The sequence below is a fragment of the Perca flavescens genome, chromosome 14, assembly GCF_004354835.1.
Source record: "Perca flavescens isolate YP-PL-M2 chromosome 14, PFLA_1.0, whole genome shotgun sequence".
Taxonomy (NCBI): Eukaryota; Metazoa; Chordata; class Actinopteri; order Perciformes; family Percidae; genus Perca; species Perca flavescens.
Genome location: NC_041344.1, coordinates 12,795,798 through 12,819,132, shown reverse-complemented (window position 1 = coordinate 12,819,132; position 23,335 = coordinate 12,795,798). Strand labels below are relative to the sequence as shown.

Sequence of the window (23,335 nt, the reverse complement as noted above, 5' to 3'; positions counted from 1 at the left end):
ATGGCCTTTTGAATGGGAGTGATAGAGGCACTCTCATGCTAGTCTCAAAAGAGCTATTTTCGAAATACTAAGAAGGCTCGACACAACATGAAACTTTGCTTCAAATATCACCAGGAGCTCTACACCTTAACGCAAGCATTGACAACATTGTTTGTGTACACAGATTTACTAAAAAGAAAGTTTTTGAGCAACTCACCGCAGCTGTTGTTGTTTCCGGCCGCAGCCATTTTATCAGTCAAAAACAATCGATTTCCGAATGCAACGCAACAGGGAGGAGAGTAAAGACAGAAAGCTCCGAAAGCTTAGTTCCATATAAATGCACGGATAAGTCGTTGTTTTGTCGTTATTGAAAAACAATATTGACCTTGTAGTTGAAAAAGGAGCCGCATATGGAGTCTGTTCATTCGCATTCGGATATCAACACGTTTTGACTGCCGAGGAGGTAGTGGCCGGAAACAACAGCTGCGGTGAGTTGCTCAAAATCTTTCTTTTTAGTGAAATCTGTGTACACAAGCAATGTTGTCAATGCTTGCGTTAAGGTGTAGAGCCCCTACAAGTAAATAGTAAATAAATAGAATTCAGATTGTGGACTTGTGTTTACACTGTATTTAAAGTAATGTAAAAGGGTTTGTTCATAGACTGTATATTATCATATTTACAGTCTATGGTTTTGTTGCATGTCCTCAGTCTTACCCTACAAATAGGCACACACATACGCACACCTTTGAGTATACATACATATGAAAATACAAAGATATTAACAACATTGCTTATTTGTGACAATCACATAGCGACAGTAATCATAATTAGCAAGGAACCATGTTTCACTTACTTCTCAAATATACAACAACTTTCCTCCGCCGGCTCTGTTTGTCAACAACACACTCACTTCCGTTGTCACTCACTTCAGTTGTCACTTATGTATTTGTGTTGTAGCTTTTGTATTTGTGTTGTATCTTTTGTATTTGTGTTGTAGCTTTTGCGTTTGTGTTGTATCTTTTGTATTTGTGTTGTAGCTTTTGTATCTGTGTTGTAGCTTTTGGGTTTGTGTTGTGGGTTTTTGTATTTGTGTTGAACCGTCTCGACTCAAACTTGTGCCGCATTCTTTCAGACAGAAAGCAAGCTCTACAGATGGAAATGACGGTGTAATGTGGTGATGCTGTTCAGTGGTATTGATATATAAATGACAGTTATGTAGCCGACTTCCTGACTAGTCTGAAAACAAAGGGAGATAAGAAGAAAGTGTGGGCGAGTGAGAGGCAGCGAGTGAGATAAACATAACTCAAACTTAATGTTATTTGCAAATGGCCTCGACATGGTTACATATGAAAAGAGAAGAAAACCCACACAAAACACTGACGATCATCAACAGGCGCGTCTTGTCTCTTTGGCATGTTCACTTCTTAACACTGATTCAATTAAGCAGCTTATTGTCTCCTGATATGCTAAAGTAACTGGCCAAACCAAGCTTTTTCAACCCGCATCAGTCTTATCTCTGAAGTTCTTGAGATGTGGTGGAAACAAATACAGAAATGTAAAAAAAAGTCTCTTACACTCTTTAGTCAAAAAGGTCCAATCATTTCCTTACAAAGCTGGATTTCGTCTTTACAAATCCCCCTCAGAAATGTTAAGAGACAGAAGATATATTACATCCTGAGGCCATGATGCATGGGTGACATTTAATGAGGAAACAGAAGATTTATTATACCAACAATTACAGCCAACAGCGCTTGATATTCGTATTTGTGTTCCTTATGGCCTCCACCTAGATTTTGTCCCATTTGTGGAGCTCGAGCCTTGCTGAAGGCAGTAGTGCTGTTCTTCATTGCCTCACAACGCCGCTCATATATCACGGCCTTCGCATAAACAGTACTCTTTTGAGAATTCCTTAATTAATATGGGCAGAGCAGGGGTGTCTGGTTCAAGTCAAAAAACACCCCAGAGACAGAAAATATGATGTTAAATGAGGTCCGGTCGACGCCGGGGTTAGCCCTGACCACATTGGCTAAAACAGCTGTTTGTCTGTGCTATGTTGTGGTTTTACACAAACAATGTCACACACGGCGTACATATACGCACATATTTACATACACACACAGAGCCTGCCTGTTTCTGTGTTTCGGTCAGGAGCAGGGTGAGCCTCTGTGGTTTGGTGGGGTTCAGCAACACACATGCTCTCTGTTTATGTTGAGCTTGCAGGCCTCCTGTGGTCTGCCTCGCTGCGGCCTGACACAATCTGCCATCCCAGCACACAAATAGTCGCTGTCTCCAACTTTATCCCTACATCACATCACTCCAAAACACTTCTTTAGCTGTTTTCAGTATACACATTCTACTCAATGTTCTGTTTATGTTTGGGATGCAGACGCAGAGATAACCATGGTTTTAGTTATGCCCAGAGTCATGGGCTCACGGTGTGCAGTTTTGTGTGTGCGTAAAGTCCATCCTTCTTGCCTCAATTTATTTCTCTTTCTTTCCTCAGCCCACTTTCTCACCCTGTTATTCTCTCCTTTCCACAAGTCTTCCCTTCCCTCTCCCTCTCTGTCCTGTGCGTCTCATTTTGCAGTCTATTGTCGGAAGCCAGCAAGTTTATGGGGGAGCCGGCTGGCCGGCCTGAAAACACAAGCGGGGTTTGGCGTGGTCGCAGCGGAGCGTGACGGATACAATAACCCCTACGGCGAAAGCACCCATGTGCTAAATTACTGCCACAAATGTTCTTCCATCAGGCCACGGCAGGACCATCAGGGCCACTCAGCCATCTCAAGCCCCGACGCACTTTCCTTTTCCGTTACATAATTGCGCACTGCCCAAGTGCGTCCAACAAGTCAAGCTCCACTAAAAAGGTGCGGATGAGGTTGATAGGAGAACAATAGAGGAGTGGAAAATTTAGACCGCTGGTATACTCCGAAAGAAAACTAATTTGCTGTGTTTTCAGACGGCTTGCGACTATGGAGCTGCAAGCAAATACCTGTATGAAAAATGGTGTCGCTAGGTCAGTTTTTCTTGCAAGATATGAATACTAAAACTAGTACAACTCTATAAAAGCACACCAAAAATACATAACCTGTAAGCAAGAACACAACTTTATTGACCAGATACAAGCAAATATATTAGGGGGTTCTAAACTGAAATAATTCACTATTTTAGCATAATTTACTCAAAGTTTGAATTAATTATTGGGTATTCAGTGACGTGTATAGAACTACAGATGCAGGCCAAGGTTTTGTGTAAAAAGCAATGACCAGGAATGATTCTGTGACGGGGTTAACTCATGTTTAATTCCCTGTACTTTAAATACAGGATTTGATTGAGAAAAAGCTACAAACATTAAGTTTGTTCAGCAGAAAAGCCAATCTGCTGCTTTTCCTTTGGCATTCCCCCTCGTTATCCTGTGATTTAAACTTGTCGTCCTTCCTGCCGGCAGCAACAACACCTATTGTTTGCAAGGACCGGCCACTTCACACCTCTCATTCACATCTTTGGTAAGCAATCCATTCAGCTTTGTGGAGGAACTTGAACCGCACCCATATCACAATCACAGTGGCTGGAAAAGACATACGACCGCCAGCGTCACATACCTTGTGGACTCACAAAAATTCAAATGATATGGGTTTCTGAAGCTGGGGTCTATTTTTAGATGGGATATTTGTGGCTTTTACGTTGCAGTGACACGTAGCATGGAAAAGGAGGACAAAACATAATGCTGGCGTCAAGGCTTAAAGAAACACTGTGTTGGCGCTTCCTAACAGCTAAAGTGTCTTAAATTAATTAAAGCAATTACATGTTGGTACCTAAAATGGAAAGTTACAACATCCATCTACAGTCTGATGGGGAAATCACTGAGACAGTGCATCATAGGACATTTAAAGTCTTTACTGCCACTAAAGGTTTTAGTTGAGGCCTTGGAAGCATTGGAAAAAAATGTAACTGATAAATTATATCTAATAACATGTGGTTACTTTTACAAAAACAATGAAAAAAAAGAAGCTACAGCCAAAAGAAATAGGGCTGAAACTAATGATTGTTTTCCTTATCAATGATTCTAAAAAAATTGAAAAAAATTAGTGTTAAAGTGTTAAAGGTTCATCAAAAGGTCTTGTTTTGTCTGGCCAGGAGTCCAAACCCCAAAGATGTTCACTTTATAATAATAATATAAGATAGGAGAAGAAAATCCTCACATTGGAAAGCTGTTTTTTGTCTTTTCTTTCTTAAAAAAATACTTATGTTTAAATGATCATGAAAGCAGTTGCCAAATAATGTTTTGTCTGTTTACTAACCACATCAACAGTTTCAGCTTAGAAAAGGAGAAATCTGTTAGATCAAAATCTTAGTTAGAAGACATGTCTCTGCCTTAACAACACAATAACTGTTCAGAGATGAACAGTAAGACACGATCTTCTTATGCTCTTAGTGAACACTGACGTGTGCACTTTCTTATTGCCATATTGATTCATAAAGGGTTGATGTGTCCCTGCCTTTGATTGGCTATTAACTGATCCATTAGCATGATGTATTCAGATCCTATTATGGCAGTAGCTTGTTTGTCATGATGGAACTTTCTTGAAAAAGAAAACATGCATTGAGGGCAAGAACTCTCTGATGAGATGGGAAGTGCTTCACAACAACAGGGGACTAAACATAATTTGATCACTATACAGAAGGTCTGTACAGTTAAAAGGATCTTTCATATTCACACGGTTCAGTGAGTGAACATGCTCGGGCTCATAGATCCCCGCTGCATTTTGTCACTTAAAAGAATAGAGCAAATAGGAGCATTAATTACCATGCAGTGATGAGAAATGTCAGTATGACTGAGAAGAGAAGAATCATCCAATGAGGAGCTGTAACCACAACACACCTTCAATGTGTAGTGGGTGGCAGCAGCAGAAACAGTGTACAGCGGTGCTTGGCACAACACACAGGCTTATTCATTTGCACCCCAGATTTTCAGTCTCTCTGTCCATGTTTATTTTGTGTGTGTATGCACATGTGCATCCATCCATACAGCAACACACTGATAAGGAGTGACAGCCTGACACATGTGGCCTTGATAAGGTTATGTTGGGTAATGATATCTGACAATCATTAACTAGACATCATGTTTTTTTTTTTTTTTTTTTTTTTTTTTTTACAAACGTCTGATCTGAACAGAGACAAAAAGCAAAAGTCAAAATACAGTACATCTATGAGGGTTAAAAAGAAATATGTGAAAATATGTGGCTTCTAAAAATAATAACCTAATGTCGCATTTGCACTCTGATTAGCTTGGAAATTGAAGCTAATGCTTAAATAATCAGATGTTTTATCTGTATTTACAGGGTGAGGGATCAATATTGTCACCAGTGATAAGGCCGTATTTTATTAATGAACAGAACATTCGAGCATTTCTCGAATTTCACAGCATTTCTGCTACAGTCAGTCACTCACTCAGAGTAGCACTTGAATTTACATTCAATGTTTGAGTGTAAAACTACTGTAGATGCTAACTCAACACTTCTTAAAGCTACAGTGCGTAGTTGCAGTCGCCCCCATGAAGAATTCTAAGTAATGACCACAACACTGTCGGCGTGTCCACATTATACAAGCCTTAAGGTAGTTACACACCAAGCAGACAACCATAGCGGCTTGTTCAGAATACGACCTCATTTTTTACTAAAATAGTAAATTTTTAGCATTTTAAGCGAGAAATAGGCCATGCAGTTGCTGAATCTGTCTTCATTTCAGCTCAAAAAAGGTCAGTTTAAAAATATTTTCGTCAGATTTTGAGAGACTCTAGTCACGCTCATCCCGTTCGCCATTCCCGGGTGAGTCCCGACTGCCCTGCCGCCGACTGAGCATGTCAGGTCGGCTAAAATGAAGGCCGACAGCCCCTCAGACGGACGACGGCGTGGAACACACCGAACAGACTCGAGTCACTGACCTCGCCAGACTGTCCAACGGCCGCTTATCGGCTTGGTGTGTAGCTGCCTTTAGGTGATCGCGCCCCCACCCCTCTCCCGCGCAGGTGCTAGTAGCCACCATAGACTGTTAATATTTACAGTCTATGGTAGCCACAGAGGACACGGAGGATTACAAAAACATGATGGACTCTTCAGAAGAGGTAACTATCTTCACTCAAGTTTCTGCGCGGGAAAGTCACCGGATGACACAATCTTCTGAACATAGCACGAGTCTCGCATTGATGAAGTGGTTAAATGAGAAGGTGCAGAAGCTTTTTACAGTGCGGGCGAGCCTCATACTCCCAACATGCAACGAAGAGGACTGCGGCTTTTTCTCTTCTGTAACCGTTCTATGCATTTCCAGAGGGCAGCATGCCCAGAGCATGGACTGTGATCACAGCTGCTCACAGCAGCTCAGAGCTGTTTGTAAGGCATCCGTACAGAACACCAGTATGCCTTCATGAGGTACATGGAATTAGACAAGTCAGATGTGGTAAAAAATCTACATGAAGTTAAACTGAAGTTCCATAGAATGTGTTTAAATGGAGATATATTTTTATATATATAAATCAATCAAACGGCACTACAGAGAAGACGTCACTGTCTGCTCCACAGTAACAGTTAAATTAGTTACATTAAAAACGCCGGACACAAGAGCTGATGCAGGGGCATACGTCTTTATCACCAACATCAACAAGGGGAATCAAACTCTGATCAAACCATGGGGAAATTCAAGATAAAGTATGCAAGTTTTACAGATCAAGTTCATACAATAGATGTAATGAGAAAATGAGATTTTTTTTCTTAAGATTTTTCTGTAGCTGGAGATTTCCCAATTTATTTAGGAAGATTTAAAATGGAAAATGCACATCAGATCTGGCAGCAATGATGAAGCTACAGCAAACTCAGTAATGACCGAGCTCTTAGATCTACTTTCCTCAGCCATCCAAAAAGATACGGCAGCTGGGAAATGCAAAGCAACACATCTATTTTTTGGAGATGTAGTCTGTCTATTCCCGTTCCCAAAAACCTCCCTTGTGTCGTCCTCTAAAAAGCTTATCAGCATCCAGAGATGCCGCCGGCTTTGAGGCTCATTTGGTCTCGCTTCATACTCCACATTAAATGCAATTTATTGAATAATGAATCTCCTCTGCTCCTCAGACCGTGTGAACTCAGTAAATTGACTCAGCATTCACCCCCAAAAAACAGGCCTTTAAGGTCACCCTCTGATCCTGGATGAAATTCAAATAGAATTTCCTCCACGTCAAAGCAAGAGTACAGGAAGTCAGATGCCTCTATGCTGCTTAGTAAAAATATTGGTGAAATCCTGGGGCTGCCTGTGCCGGTTACAAGGAGGATGTGGAGGCTGTGCTGCACTGTACGACTGCATGGGTATTTGTGGGCATGCCACTTAATATGAAGAGAAAAAAAATACATGAATAAAAACTCCTCTTGCTGATACATTATTCATGTGTTGTAGCTTCTGGGGGTTCCACATGAGTGGCCACAGTTAGAGTTAGCGCCGGGTTTCAGCCAAACAAGATGCTGCGGAGTATGCAGGGCGGGAGGGGTGTATGTAAGTGTGTGTGTGTGTGTGTGTGTGTGTGTGTGTGTGTGTGTGTGTGTGTGTGTGTGTGTGTGTGTGTGTGTGTGTGTGTGTGTGTGTGTGTGTGTGTGTGTGTGTGTGTGTGTGTGAACGGGGAGGAAGAAGCTGGGCAGGGAGGTTGCCTGGCGGCGTAAAAAGAACAACATTCACTGAGGAAAGCAGAAAAATGTGGGAAAAGAAGGACGCACTACTGAATCAGAACTACCTTGCTAAAGGGAACAGGCTTAGCGGCATGCACATATGCAGACGTAGATGCACAATTTAACACACAGACACACACTGGGCAGACTGCAGTGTAAACGTAACACATGCTTGTCTGGATTTCTGTCTGTCTCCTCGTCGGCTACAGTGCAAACACTTTGTAGATATTCAGAAAGAAAAACAATCTTCCACTGTCCAGGCCAAAGACAAAATACACACACTGTAACAGGAGGATGAAGACTGCCATACACACAATAAATAGCAGGTATATTCAGACATTATTAGCTCATGCTTTCCTTAAGCTCCTGAAAACGTCCCAGTAGAATATAAGTGTGTTTATAGATAGTAAGCTATGTAGCTGAGAGCAAATACTCTCCAGTCACCAGATACCCTACAAACTCCAGACTGCTTTTACATAGACAGACACGTCTGTGTTTGGGGAACTTAAGGAGAATTTGACCCATCACCTCAATATAGAAGCAATGACACTGAAAACACTTTGAGCGTATGACACAGCAGGCACAGCTAATGATTAAATACGCCCAAACGCGAGTGACATCTTCTACAGATTGTCACACATGTAAGAGGGTAAACAAGTGAAGTATATTAATAATATTCATACACTCACACAAACACACAGAGTGGATATGGTAATGAGAAAAACAGGCCTTTTGGACTTTGGAGTAGATTGCCAGACTGATCTCATGAAACATGTATGACACGCCAATTCGTATGCCATTATTGGCGTGTTATCAAGCACCAGAAACACGTTTCTTCAGACTTGCAGGCCAGTTACATATACAGTATTTTAAAAGTATATAAAGGTTTTTCCATTACCTGCTCGACTCGCCTTTTTTGGTTTTCCATTATTAAAAAAAGGCCCTGGTACTAGCTAACAGGTACTTTTTTTAGTATCACCTCTGTCTAGATTCCAAGCGAGCTGAGGCGATACCAAAAGGTGACGTGAAAACCTGCAGACTACCGATTGGTCGGAGAGAATCGTCACTAATCCCTGCTAGCGACAGAACAAACCCGCCATTTTTAAATAGGTTAGCCAGCGGTTGGGTTTTTTTGCTGCCTCCAGCTTCTTTTGAAACATAATTTGTCTTCTGGCTGTGGCAACAGCCACATGCCGCGAATCAAAAACAACACACCTTCGACGTTCTGTGTGTGTGTCGCGTTAGGTCACAGCAGTTTCCCGCGGCGTCGCTATGACAACCAGCACTGCTCGCCTCACGCATGAGGCAGTACTAAATCTGCAAGAGAAAAAGGAGGACGGGACACCACGGCCGAGTCGAGCCGAGCCGAGCTGATACTAGAATCCAAGTAGTGAACGCTCCAACAAACACAATTACTGGGGATTTGTAAGCGGGAAGCCAGTGAAAGATTTTGTCTTGGTGGCTTCATCATAAAATACCTTCTTAAAAAGGAGGCGAATGTGGCTCAAGCTCAAATGTTACTCTCTGCTTTTGTATATTTGTGTGCTGCTTCGACATGTCGGTCATCAGTGCATGTAGGGGACGTGATAACACACATCCTCACAACAATCAACATATTGCATAAGCCAAAGCAGCTAAAACCTCTCCTTCGCATCGCTTACCTGTCTCACTTCAGACAGCCGGAGAACGTCGTGTCTGGTGAGCGAGCTGCAAAGGCAAACAAGAGGCAGACACTTTGAAAGCAAAGTGTCGTCGTGTCACAACTTTCTGGGGAAATAAACACTTCAATTCATTCATTCCCACAAAGAAAACACGCCATGACGAGCTGCTAAACAAAGCCGGATGCTCTGCTCTATGTCTTGCATCTTTTATCCCTCCTCGTCTTTCTACTTTCCTCTTCTTCCTTTGTCTCAGTGCCTCTGAGTCTCGACAGGATCACTGGCTTTTCCCCACAAGCTCTTTCTCCCCTGCATTTTTTTTTTTTGTTGGGGGAGCTTTGCTGGCAGGGATGAGGTTGGATAGACACGACCAGTTAGGGTAAGATTTAAGCCACTGAAACAGGAAAAGCATCAAATGGCTTGGCGATAGAGCCACAGAAAGAACCAAGTGGCAAAATATCTGCTTACAAGAATATATATATCTTACACTAACTGGTTGTGCTGTGGAAAAATGTTCTCAAACCGCAGAATCTCTGTGGAAATGACTCATACGACAAGAAATGTCCTTATTCCTAAAATGTTTCCCTCATGACATAATGAGATTGTACAGAAGGCCAGGGTCATGAGAAGTAATGCTGGCAAGCTTTTTTTCTGGACACCTTCCATAAATTGAATTGTTGTGTACGTGGGTTTTTTAGGCTGTGGGAGTGAGAGACAGAATAAATGACTGCATAAAGGAGAAATTGTGAGTTCAGAACAGCCAGGAGAATAAAAAGCAGGAAGAAATTGAAGAAAAGGAGAGTGGGCGTTAATTTAAAATATCCAGCATTACCACCAGCAGCTGCACTTTGTCCTACATTGCATCCCAAAAACATGCATGCACTCCTTCTACTTTATCTGAAAAGGAGGCCCCATCAAGCTCATGAATAACACCAAACACTGTCAAGGAAACTGGGAAGAAATAAACCAAACCAAAATGATTTTTTCCTTCCTCTCCCTGGTCAATCATACACCCACAATCTGGGCATACTGACACTCTCCTTGGTGAGACCAGATGCCTTCTTCCCTTGTAACCGTCTCCTTTCCTCCACAGTTAGATTTGGCTTAGCTGCTGATCCGTGAAGTGCCGTGGAATCTGCCAAAACAAGGCATGGTTGTCGGTGGCTGGAGCTGTGAGAGCAGCCATTGTTGCCTGTCATCGCCCCAGCATCAAAAGCTGAAGGAAAAAGGGGGCACGAGGAAGAGGGGCCACAGCAGTAGGAGAGTCAGGGTTGATGAAGAGGGGTGAAACACGAGGGAGTAAAAGGGGACCATATGGGGAGGCTGCAATGTCAACAAGGCACAGGCATTCCCTCTGGAAAGAGAGCAAACTTTAGCACAATAGGACCCCTTTGGAGTGCCTGGGGGCAGCCCCAACTTTTACACCCCATGAGTGGAAGTCAAACCGAGCCATAAAGCATGATGAACCAGACGGGGAAAAGAGCCCTTCCATCAGCCTGCCAGGCAGCCAGATCTGCTCCAACAAAACCCTCTTTCTCTCCTCGAAGCCTTGGCCCCTTAAACATTGAGCCATGCACACATTCTTCTGTGACATAATGCTTTTTTAAGCTATTGCCCTCTTCAACTCCCATACTCCACCACCTCCTCCCCCTCCTCTTTACCCTTACTCAGATTTCCCCCCTTTTGCCAATTACTATTTGAATATGAATACTAGCAGAGGGGCTGAGTGTTTGTTTTCGCTTCTGTGGTGGTTAGAAGTGAAGTAGGGAGGCCAGCGTGCAAACTGACGTCAACGATCTGACGTCTCATTGATGTGCCGGCTGTAGGTGTTTGCTCTACGGCCTCTTGGGGCCATAAAAGCTGCCGTAAAAACTGGCTACTAACCCCCCCCTCTTTTCCACAGTGGAGCTGCAGCAACACCCAGAGGGAGTCACGGAGCTCTCAGGAGGCAAGGTCTGCAACAACTGCTGACATTACTGGTGGACTGTGCTCTAATGAGTCTGTGTAGCTCTATTATTTGAAAGGAAATGTTCATCCTTACTAACTATGAGTCCTATATGTGTGTGTGTGTGTGTGTGTGTGTGTGTGTGTGTGTGTGTGTGTGTGTGTGTGTGTGTGTGTGTGTGTGTGTGTGTGTGTGTGTGTGTGTTCACTCTGAGTGTGTCAGTGTCTACAGCAGATATAGGCCTGAGTTTCTGCCCACTGCCCCTCATTGATGAGACAACTCTGGTCAGGTGCTCCACAGCCTGGGCACCGCAGAGTCATTCAGGAAGAGGGACAAATCCCTGGGAGCACTGGGACCTGCGGCAACCCCCCCGCTCCCTCTTTATACACACACACACACACACACACACACACACACACACACACACACACACCTCTTAACAGTTCAGTGGCGAAAAGAAAACAGCCATATAACTACAGCCTAATTCACTCACAGTGAAACCCGTGTTCACTTGACTGGTCACATGAGCAAATAGGAAGGAATGATCAGGAGGACAAATGGGTTGTTAAATCAGAAATTAGAACCTTGCATAAAGCTGAACGAATCATTTCATTTATGGTATATTTTTTTCTATAGAAGACTGAGATTACTTAAAAGTTGACATTTCTCCGACCAGTGTGGAAAAAATCTCTCTGACAGGACCTCATCCACAAGCAACTGCATTACTGTATCGAATTTTGGTCACCTAGAAACGTAAGCTTGAGATCATGATTTGTAAAACTTTACTTTTTTGGCGGACTAGGTAGATTGTCAATACAGGCCTGCAGTTTACAGCATCTCAAACCTGATATAACTTTATTTTTTTTGGCCACTTAATGGCACTGCAACAAGCTCTAAAAAAATAGTTGGTTGCCCGTTTGCCGTTTGGTGCCAGGCAGATAACGTTCAGTCAGTTTATCAGAGCTTTTTCGCTGAACACCGCTGAGATGAGAGCAGTGAGTTGCGAACAATCTTTCACATTACATGAAGTTAATGTATCCATGATAAAATATATAAAGATTGATCAGAGCAGCTTTAAAGGTCCCATGGCATGAAAATTTCACTTTATGAGGTTTTTTAACATTAATATGAGTTCCCCCAGCCTGCCTATGGTCCCCCAGTGGCTAGAAATGGTGATAGGTGTAAACCGAGCCCTGGGTATCCTGCTCTGCCTTTGAGAAAATGAAAGCTCAGATGAGCCGTTTTGGAATCTGCTTGTTATGAGGTCATAACAAGCAAGGTTACCTCCCCTTTCTCTGCTTTGCCCGCCCAGAGAATTTGGCCAACCCATGAGAGAGAAACATCATGGCTTTCAAACAAGAAAAGTGGCAGTTGGTCAAGGCCACACCCCCACCCTCCACCTTGCCCCTCCCACTCTCCTCCTCAATAGCTTCAGACACAGAAATGGCACCTACTAAGGAAAGCTCATTGTGGGACTGGCTCTAGTGGCTGTAATTCTGCACCAAGGCTGAATTTCGGGAAAGAGACTTTAGATACAGTATTAGGGGACCACTAAGGTCTATATAAAAGCATCCAAAGAGCACCATGTCATGGGACCTTTAAAGGAACCATTTAAATCACAATATTAGTCAGGAAACTCACAGTTAGAAATTTTCCTCAACTTCTTCAGCCGTAGCATCACATTAAAACACCATTTATACAATCAGCAGCTCTGCGTGTTTGCTATTAGAATGTGTGGTTTTTAAATACACTGAGAGAGACAGAAGACAAACAAGTGTTGGTTCTCAGACTGACTCAGTTAATGTTGGATACTCATCGGTTTAAAGAACAACAACCAAAACCAGGGGGCTGATGGCAAAACTCTGCAGCAGCTGAACGTGGGAATGCTGGAATGATGGAGTTGGGAATGTGCGCTCAGAGCAGCGTTGCCCCCTGCCTCAGCATGTCCCGTGCCACAGAGAAAGCAAAGATGGGAGAGATTTTTTTTAATACTTCGTCTCTCGGCTTTAAAAATAAATAAATAAAAAAGGACAGATGTCAGAACTCACCGTGCTCGCAAAACTTGCAGACAGCAGCCATATCTTCCTTTCATTCCTCCTCAGCAGAGAATTTAATGAGAAGCCAATCCCATGTCTGTCCTGATCATCACTTTTTGCCTCAGCCAGTCACATACCTGTCTAGTTTAATTGAGTTCACAAGGACCCAATCAGCTTCTTTCTCTTGCTCCCTTGTTCTCTTTCTGTTCTGCACTGTCAGTCTTCCAAAAAACTGTGCAGCTACTCACTTACCTGTCTGCCAGCAAACTTTTTACATTACCATATCAGCACTAGTTAAGGACAGAAGAGAGCTTCAAGGGTAACAGCAAGAAAAAAAAGAGAGGGAAAGAGAGAAAGAAGGGGGTTTACAAAGGTTACTATTGTGCCTATGTCTCTTATTAATTCATTCCTCTAAAACATTTCCTGACAGTTCTGGGAAGTGAAGGAGTTTTGATGCCTTGTTATTCCTCAATCTTTCAATTAATGAGCACAACAAGCAAGGGTGGAAGCGAGCAGCTTTAATAGAGGAAATGTTTCCAAGGGTCGGTCCGCTGCTGTGCTAATACTCTCATCGATTTTCATTTTGGGGGAACCCTCCCAGCTGATCAATCTCTCTACACCAACTAGCTGACAGCTGGCCTGGGAGGGGGCAGGATGGTTCTGGGCATCTGATACAATGTGTGAGCCGAGTTCATGTCCATCCCCCCCCCCATCCCCCCTTCTCTTGCCCTCCCCTCATGCCGCCGCCACCACCTCTGAGGCCAGGGGCGGCTTGGCTGCGTTGGTAATCCCTCAATGAATGTGGGTCAGTGAGTTGCCTTCGTCACTCAGCAAGGGGACAGACAGCGAGGTTTTGACCCCAGTCATCCTGCAAGCACTCACACACACACACACACACACACACACACACACACACACACACACACACACACACACACACACACACACACACACACACACACACACACACACACACACACACACACACACACACACACACGGATGGAAAAAAGTAGCAACACAAACTTTGAATACATTTGAGCAAGCATCTGAGATTAGTAGAGCTGAAATAATTAGAAGATTTATGGAGTAGTTGATTCCCAGAAAATACATCTAACAGTTTAACCGTTAATCAAATAATTAAAAAAATAAAAAATAAAATCTGAGCATCTGAGATGTGAATATCGTCTGTTTTTTTAAGTCATTTTGGAAAGTTAGAGACAACACAAAACATTTGAAGAAGATGCCACCTTGGGCTCTGGGAACTGACGGGCATTTTTTTTGCAAATTATTTTGTGGAACAATTAATTGAGAACATAATCGATACATTACTCAATGGTGAAAATAATCATTAGTTGTAGCCCTCCAGATTAATATAGTCAGAAAATATGGTCCACCGATAAACAGCTGAGACAAACCAGTACCATTAGATACAGCAAGCGTCTCAAAAAACAATGGTATAATACGAGAAGTATGATGAGAGCAGAAATACCTCAAATGATTACAAATTGTATCTAGTCATTTAACAAGCAAAAATATCAAACCTTTTCTGGTTCCAGCTTCTTAAATATGAAATGTTGCTATTCCTTCCTGTTTTATATCACTGTAAATTGATTATGTGGTTCTGGACTGCTATTTTAAGACATAACCTTGGCCTGTTGAAACTTGTGACAGGCATTTTTCACTATTTCTCAACAAATGATTAAGCTAAAAACCTAAAAAAAATAATGTATTGTTGTTAGTTGCAGCCCTAAAAAGAGAGGATTTTCAGTAATGTAACAAAGTTAAGCACTTGTAAGTTAAGTTTATCACCATGACTGGTGAGAAAATGCTAGTAATAAAAGAAACCGACACGCTGCCAGATGGGAGCCAAGTCAGAAATACTCTGATGAAGCCATGTTGACTTTTCTAGTGTAACGGTGACACAGTGACTTGCCCCAGATAATACTGAATGAAGCTGAACAACTGAAATACACAAACGAGACGGTTCAAATGAGAAGAGAGAAAGACAGAGATAATGAAAGTCAGAGGGGATGAATAGATGGCCTGATAAGATAAAATAACAAACAGAGGTTTATCTAGTTACCAGCTTAAATCTGTCTCTAACACACACACACACACACACACGCACGCACGCACGCACGCACGCACGCACGCACGCACGCACGCACGCACGCACGCAGACACCCAAATATCAAAGAAACCTAATTAAGCTGCACCACATTCAAACTTATTATCCTCCACACCATTAACATTCTCCATCACAAGCTTGGTATTTTATCTTAGAGAGAGAAGGCAAACATGAAAAATTCATGATTTATTAATCTGACTAGCGAAAAACAAACAATGGCAACCCAGGGAGTGTGACACCCTCTCCTGCTTAACAGCGAGGTAGCAACATGTCTGTGTTTGCTACTCGCTCGGCACTCTCCAAATCTCCAGCAGGAGTCCATTACCAGGCGACGCTGCCACGATGGCATTCAGGTGAATGCCGGTATTCCAACTCCTAATAGTGTTTGACTGAGATAAGGTGGAGAGGAAGTGTTGCAGGTTTTTTTTCTCCACTTGGCCCAGATCAGCTACTGCCTCTCATTCTGTGGCATTGTGTCAACAAAATGTCAACCGCAGCATCGTCATTAAAAAGAAACGGGAAATGTGGCGGGGAGCCATCAAGAGCCAAATCACATCAGTGTTTCTATGTTGCTCTGATAGAGAGGGGAAAGGAGGAGAAGGAAGAGAAAAGTAAAAAAAAAAAGAACCAAAGCAAAGGGAGGGAAGGTAAGGGAAAGTAAAACAGGAATTGCAAAAAAAAAAAAAAAAAAGAAAAGGGGAGGACTGGAGGCTGGCCTCCTTCCTCCCTCTCAGTCACTCACACTTTTGAGAGGATTTTCTCAAGTGGGAAAATTTCTGCTGATGACACAGTTGTGAAAATGAAAATGCTGCGGCGCTTGGTTGATGTCACCGTCATTGACTCCTAATGGGGAAAAATCCCACTACACGTGCAATTTTCTGGACTCTCCATTTCTTTCATCCCAACTCACGCGACATCACTCAATCTCACACCCACTTGCTCTTCTTTTCCTCCTTCCACATACACTTTCAGGCAACACAGACACATTTTCTGTATTACCTCTTGACTTCCTTATTCTCTAAGTCTCTCCCTCTACTTCTCTTCATTGCCCTTCCACTCTCTTTCCGTTTTCAAATCCCCCAGGTGACCTTGAGCGGCAGCTGCCAGTGAAGTAGCTAAAAGTACAAAGTCAATACGAGACAACAAAGCTGGTTAAGTATTAAATGAGGGATGATGACGCAGCGGTTAGCCAGAGAAAGGCTTAACAAAGAGCAAATAAAAAGAACATGTGCAGTCAGACCTTAATGGAACACTCAATAGCAATAATGATGTGCTTTAAGCAATTAACTCACGTTAGATGCACTTTTGATTTTTGCAGGATAATCTGCTTGCCAGTGGAATTTACAGTGCTTACATTCTGGGTTTAATGTTGAGCTACAGTTATGAAATTAGTACGGGAAACAGTTTGGTCAATGCTGTGTGATTCATTACTGAAACAGGAAGTAACGGGCCACAAAACACAAAAATAGAAATGAAACTGTATTTCCCACAAATGAAATAACTAAGTTGAAAACAGAAAACATCAGATATGTAGTAGGGCTGCACGATACGAGAAAAATATGCGCTGAATTAAACATAAAAGGCACCACTAAAAAAAGAACGACAGTAACATTTTAAAAAGCAGTTTTCTACTGATATGTTTGCTTTCAACTAACACAAAAAAAGTGTCTATCGCGTTATTTCGCAGCCTTTCGCGATCGGATATTGCGGCAGTCGATATCGCGATGACGATAAAAAAAAAAAAAAAAAAACGATATATTGTGCAGCTCTAATATGTAGTAAGGAGTATGACAGGAAAGGATGTATAGTCACCACAAGGCATAGCATTACAGCAAAATCCTGATTTAACGTAAAAAATGTAAATTGTCGAGCCTTTAATAGCCTTTCACTGTCCTCTCCCAGGATGATTGTCAGCAGCATTGAAAACTCAGTGGATAATGTAGCGGTGAATGGGCCCTTTCATCAGTGCTTGGCCATGGAAGTGGACCAGAGTAACTCCAATTGAAAGCTATTGCAGCTAAGAAAATCAATTGAATAACTGTGCAGAGCACGGTGCATTTGTGTGCGTGTATGGTGTGTGGGTGGGAGCTAGTTCAAATGCCTACAGTATATACCGGCTCCCAGTCTGCCCTCCTGATGCTGCATTCCTTTAAAGAGCAGCATTCCTCTGGAAGCCAACGGGGTCAAAGGTCAGGAGGCAAAGATGAGCCTGGTTGTGCCGTAGCTCTGCAGTACCAGCCGTACCATCAGTGTGTATGTATGTATTTATGTGTGGGTGTGTGTTTGTTTAGTGCCGGTGGTTGGATGCATTTGATTTCGAACCACTGAGCAGATAAGGCCGGAGCGTACCGCATCCCTTCTTTTTTGTTCAGAGTTATGTGTAAGGCGTCAGTCAAAGAGCATCCAGGCATGTACATATACTGTGTAGCCAGCCGGCCTGCCTTGCCAGTGCTCCCTCCTCAACCGCTAACAGCTCCTCTCACATGTGTGTGCATTCCTGAGTCTGCACCACAGCGTCCCCGCATGCATCGCCTGTCCACCCTCAGCCTGTGGAAATGGAGCACTAAAACCAGCCGGCTACATATAGATCCATTTACCTGAGAGTTACGTCAGGGTTTTTGCGAGGCAGGGGCTGGCACCCAAAGGGGTTTAAATCTGATTAAAATGAAAGGCATCAGTTTGATTAAATCTAAAGGCTGCTAAATCACAACAGGAAATAATGCTTTAGATTGATGAGTTTCCCTAATGTCGCCAGATGCCAAAGATGGCTAGCAAGCTAAACAGGTTAAAACTAGCTAAATCAATTCTTAAAAAAACACAAGAAAACAAGAAATGCTTCATAAGAAGCGTGAAAGGATTCACAAGTTTAACAAGCGAAAGCCAACTGCTAAATACTGTAAAAGTGTTGTACATTTAATTGGATTGGTTTGAGCGGCGGCAGAAATCAAATGCAGTATCGATGCTGGAAACAAAATGACTAACAGGCAGCGGTATCGATCAAAAGAAATCAACAGTGAAACGCATTACGGTGGAAAGAGTGGGCAGTGAAAGCTCCGGTTACCCTGAACTCACTGAGATCAGCTGTGTCAATCAGCTGATTATGGTAGTGAGATGTTCCCGAGACAGAGGTACCTCTGGGAAAACAAGGCCAGATCCAGTGGGGAACAGAGCCGTGAGCGGAGCAGAGGTGGGCTGTCCAGAGGCGACTGGAATGTCAGATAATGGATGACATATCTCTCCAGGTGACACCGAGCCCAAGGCATCCAGGTGAGACAGTGAGTGAGAGAATGAGTGTGTGAGAGGGGAAAAAAAGATGACGAATGGATAGACAAGTGCATGCTTGTAAAGTTTTGTTGGAGCTCCATTTTTGACATTATCAGTTTGTCTGTGAGAAGGTTTTAGAGTTCATTTCAAGTTGAAGGAGAGTCACTTCAGCCCAACACGTTTTCTTAAAAAAAAAATAATAATAATAATAATATTAATCTTTCTTATCTTCCCCCACAGCTCCATTCTCTCTCTTTCGGATTGATTAAATGGAAATATGTGTAGGTTAACTTTCCATTTGTTCCCCATCCGTCCTTCCTCTAAACCTTGACATGCCGTGTGTACAGAAGAGGAACAATGTCGACAAGTGCTGCTATCACATGCCTGAGTTTATCCAGGCTTCACAAAAGGCATGGGATCCACAGGTTGACATATGCAGATCAAACCGATGTCACTCACAGAGAAGTGAACCAGACAGCGGAGTTCACTACTTAATCCAGCAATGTAAACAGCAGATAACACCACCTTCTATATTAAAACATACCAAGCATTCAAGTGCAGCCGTGATCTCAAGGGGGGAATCATTCATTACCACCTTGACAAAATGGGAGACCTCCAAAATTAGAGGTAATCAACTATCCCTGGAGGCCAAGTAGGAAATATGGAACTAACTCCTGGAAATGAAGGTGATAATTAACCCATTATAACTAATTTATTTGCACTAAATCACTTCACTTTCCAACCAAACTTGTTACACGCTACAGCATCCATAAACACAACTGCACGAACCTTTAAAAAGGGGATGCAGCATTTTGTCATGACAAGGTCACCAGAACAGCGATACTAATTTCAGAGCAAAAGCTCGCACGGTCGACTTTCACTTAATTTGCACTAAGTACAGGGTGCAAATCAAAACGTGTCACTGCATATCCTGGTAAAAGGCTGCAGTGTTCCCATGGAGTGGAGCTGGAAGGTGGTGGAGGAGGTGAATTCCTTCATCGGAGAGGAAAGGAGGGAGAGAGAGAAGGGGAGGGTGGTGTCCAGGGAGCTAATAGACTTAGAGAATAGCTTTTACTTCATGCTTGAAAGGGAGCACGGAGGGTAAAAACCAGTCATGTAGTGGGACATAAAAAGGTCTGTTAACTGTGGCGTGTAGTTGGGGATCTTTATAAGGCTCGCAGTCATTGTTAATCAGTTATCAGTTCTCAGCGTGATTTATAAGTCCAGATTTTAAAAGGGGGAGGTCGATGTATTCCTTGTTACTGGTTAATAACTATTTTCAGTTAGGAAGGACACACGTGAATTGGAATGGCTCAAGAAACACACACATCTAAATGCACACACATTTTGAGCCAGAGCACGCTAGTTTGGAAGAGGGTAACAGCTTTGTTACGCACGAGATCCGTGCGTAAAAGTTTGAGGGCATTAAAAAGAATCAACTTCCCCCCCAATTAACCACTTCAGTAACTGTAACTTACTTGTCATACTCTGCGTTGTCCTTGTCACAGCGTGCGTCCTTGTGCTTCTGCCAGTCCTTGCCATGCTTGCAGGTGGTGAGCAGCACCACGTCCTCTGCGTTGTGGACGTGATGTAAGGCATTCCTGGTGTCCGAGCCGATACCTGTCAGGTAGCGCTTCCCCTTGAACACCAGCATGTATTTTCTAAAAGGCGGGATGGAGTTGTACTTGAGGTACCCCCTCTCTCCGCCGGTCCTCGGGTGCTCCTTGGAGAAGAGGGGGATGGACACGTCGAAGTTGGGCCTGACGTTCTCGGTGCTGATACTGGCTTTGGCCAACATGGCCTGGCCGATGTCAAAGCCCAAGTCTTCCGTATAGTCCGGCCACGTCCCCGAGTACAAGTTAAATATGAGGTGGTTCCTGCCGTCGTTCCACAGAGGCAGGTTCTGGACCTTGGTCTTCAGGTTGTGGACGTATTGCGGGGACAGCTGGTCTCGGTCCAGAGTGTCCAAACTCAGGACGAACAGACACGCCTGTCCGGGGTCTGAGGTGTAAAACCTTGACCCCTCAATGGTCGATAAAATATTCTGATAACTCTCTGAGATCTTCTCCCCCTTCTGCTGCGGGTAAACGTACACTTTGAATCCGTTCTTTTGACACAGAGAGAAATCAAAGCATGAATCCATGCGGCACCGTTTGCCTTTGTAAACACTCGTGTTCACGTCCCTCTTATGCCTCGGAGATATGTGCAGGTTGTACTCCTCGGTGTCCGTCTGATCCCAGGGAAGGAATAGGTGTAAAGGGTCCGAGAAGTGAGGCCAGGGCTGGTCGGGCCGGTACCCATTTCGGCTGCGGTCATGCCGGCTCCTGCTCGCCGCTGGAAGTTGAACCCCTCCGAGGTAGAAGAGAAGCACTAGACATGCACCGGCGGAGAGCAGGATCAGGTAGCGTTTTTTGGCCTGCATGTGTCCTGGGAACAGGGGCGAATTGTTTAGGAATAAGAAATGTAAAGTGGCCCGAAGTTAGGCTCTCACCAACCCCGGCTACACCGCTCCATCCTCCGGCAGCCTCCAAGGATCCCCAACCCTCCTTCTGCTTAATCGGTTCCCAAATCCAGCAATTGATCCAGTGCATGTGGGCGATTTTTAAAAGTATTGTCCCGTTCTCCCTCTTCTGTAGAGTTTCACCATATCGCACAGCGCCTACAGCGGGGCTGGGGTGACTAAAAAGCTCAGTGCTGGCCAGCGGACCCTCTCGGACACAATCACATGCAGCGACTCTCTTCCCCGGCGCTTCTTCCCAGCCTCATTCAGGCTGGCTGTACTGGGCAATTCAAACGGAAAGCTGTCCGACAGCCGTCTGGGAACTCTCTCCAGCGGGTAAACGGCGGCAGGGGTCCCCGAGGCTCTCCCAGACGGAAAGGTATGCCCCGGTTTGGGCTTTGGATGTTAAACTCGGTAACACATTGACCAGGGAGTGCAAAAACCCATCGGTGTGGCCGCCGCGCTCGAAACCAAATGCCTCCGGGTGATATCGTCCTATTCCCCCTCTTTTATCACTCCATGGTCCCGTGTGAAGAGAAGCAACAAAAAAAACAAAAAAAAACGGGGGAAGCGTCGTAGCGCAGGGGCAGCTCAGCGGTACAACTGTAACCTGACGAATCCCTGCATTTCTCTTCTTATTTACTACAACCTCGCCACATACCCTCAAACGCGCTGATATCAAATTAAAACCTCATCGTCGGGAGGCAACGCAGCAGGCGAAGTTATCCGGTCCACACCAAGCAAACAGGCGCTACCCTCAGACCGGGTAAATAGCTAGGGAAATGTTCAAAAGACGGGATTCCTTGATCTTAGTGTCCAGTTACCGAGTGCTCAGTTGTTCCGATTGTTAGTCGGTAACATTCCAATCCCGACACGACGGCAGCTGACGTGACGTCCCATCGATGCACACCGGCGCCGCTGATTGGTCCGTCCGTGGAAACGGAAAAGGAGGGACTTGGGGCAATGCACCCATTCATAACCGGAGTGGTCCGCATGTGCAAATTATCTAATTGTAAGCCTGTCGAAGTTGTTTGGAGATGTGGCAGAGAGCAAAACATCCATCAGTAGCCTATAAAGATTTCCTCTGAGAAGTTATATTGTGAAAGTATTCAGGCACATTTTTACACTCATTCTCCTTCATGTCAGAAACTGTTATTTTGTATTTTTTGTATTATTTTTTATACTCATCATTTATGGGTTGCTTTTATTTTGTGTGTTACACGTGTTGTTCTAATCTTATTTTTTAGGGTCTCCATAAAGCACTTTGGTCATCATTTGTATTTTTTACACACAGCATGCTCAGTAAATTGGCTTGACTTGACTATTTCCGTAGGAACCGATTCCCTTCAACCTTTATGTAGCCATAAATATTGCAATAAAGCAAGAAGCAAAAAACTCCCATACATTTGTTTTTAAGGCACATATGCTGGCAAGTTTTCATATTCAACACCTACCGTAAAACACATTTATTTGTAAATATAGTACACATATCATTTATTTATTTATTTCTGTGATTAAGTAAGTAAAGTTTATTTGTATAGAACCTTTCACAGATGAAAAGTGCTTCACAATAAAATGTAATACAATATGACAAATTAAAATACAAGAACATTAAAATACAAATAGAAAACAAAACAAACAACCATAAAGACCCCTCGACTAACTAGAAGCCTGCTTGAATAGCAGAGTCTTTAGTTGCTTTTTAAAAAATTCAACAGAATTCACACAACGTAGAGAGGGAGGCAAGACATTCCACAGCCTAGGAGCCACTGCTTGGAATGATCGATCCCCTCTAGTTTTAAAATGAGTGCGGGGAACCACTAATCGCCTCTGACCTAATGACCTCAGACTACGGGTGGGAGTATGAAGGTGTATCAACTCAGAGATGTAGGGAGGAACTTGACCGTGCAGGGCTCTAAAAGTAAGGACCAGGATTTTAAATTGAATTCTATACTGGACTGGTAACCAGTGAAGTGCCGCTAAAACAGGTGTGATGTGTGCTCTTCTGTTAATGATAACACTGATCTGCTGGAAATAGTTATTGCATTGTTAATTTCTACCACAGTAAAACAGTTAAGATATAAAGGCATTTCATGACTTGTTGGAAGTCAACCCC

The 23,335-nt window shown here is 43.4% G+C and overlaps 1 protein-coding gene across 1 annotated transcript in view; it reads right to left on the bottom strand.

Moving 5' to 3' along the window:
* Nucleotides 1–22,141, bottom strand: part of ext1b (exostosin glycosyltransferase 1b) — a 126,853-nt gene extending 104,712 nt beyond the window's left edge. The window contains exon 1 of the mRNA XM_028596851.1: nucleotides 20,198–22,141. Coding sequence (XP_028452652.1) covers nucleotides 20,198–21,141 — 944 coding nt within the window. The 5' untranslated portion in view covers nucleotides 21,142–22,141. The remainder of the gene's footprint in view (nucleotides 1–20,197) is intronic.
* Nucleotides 22,142–23,335: the final 1,194 nt, after the last annotated feature.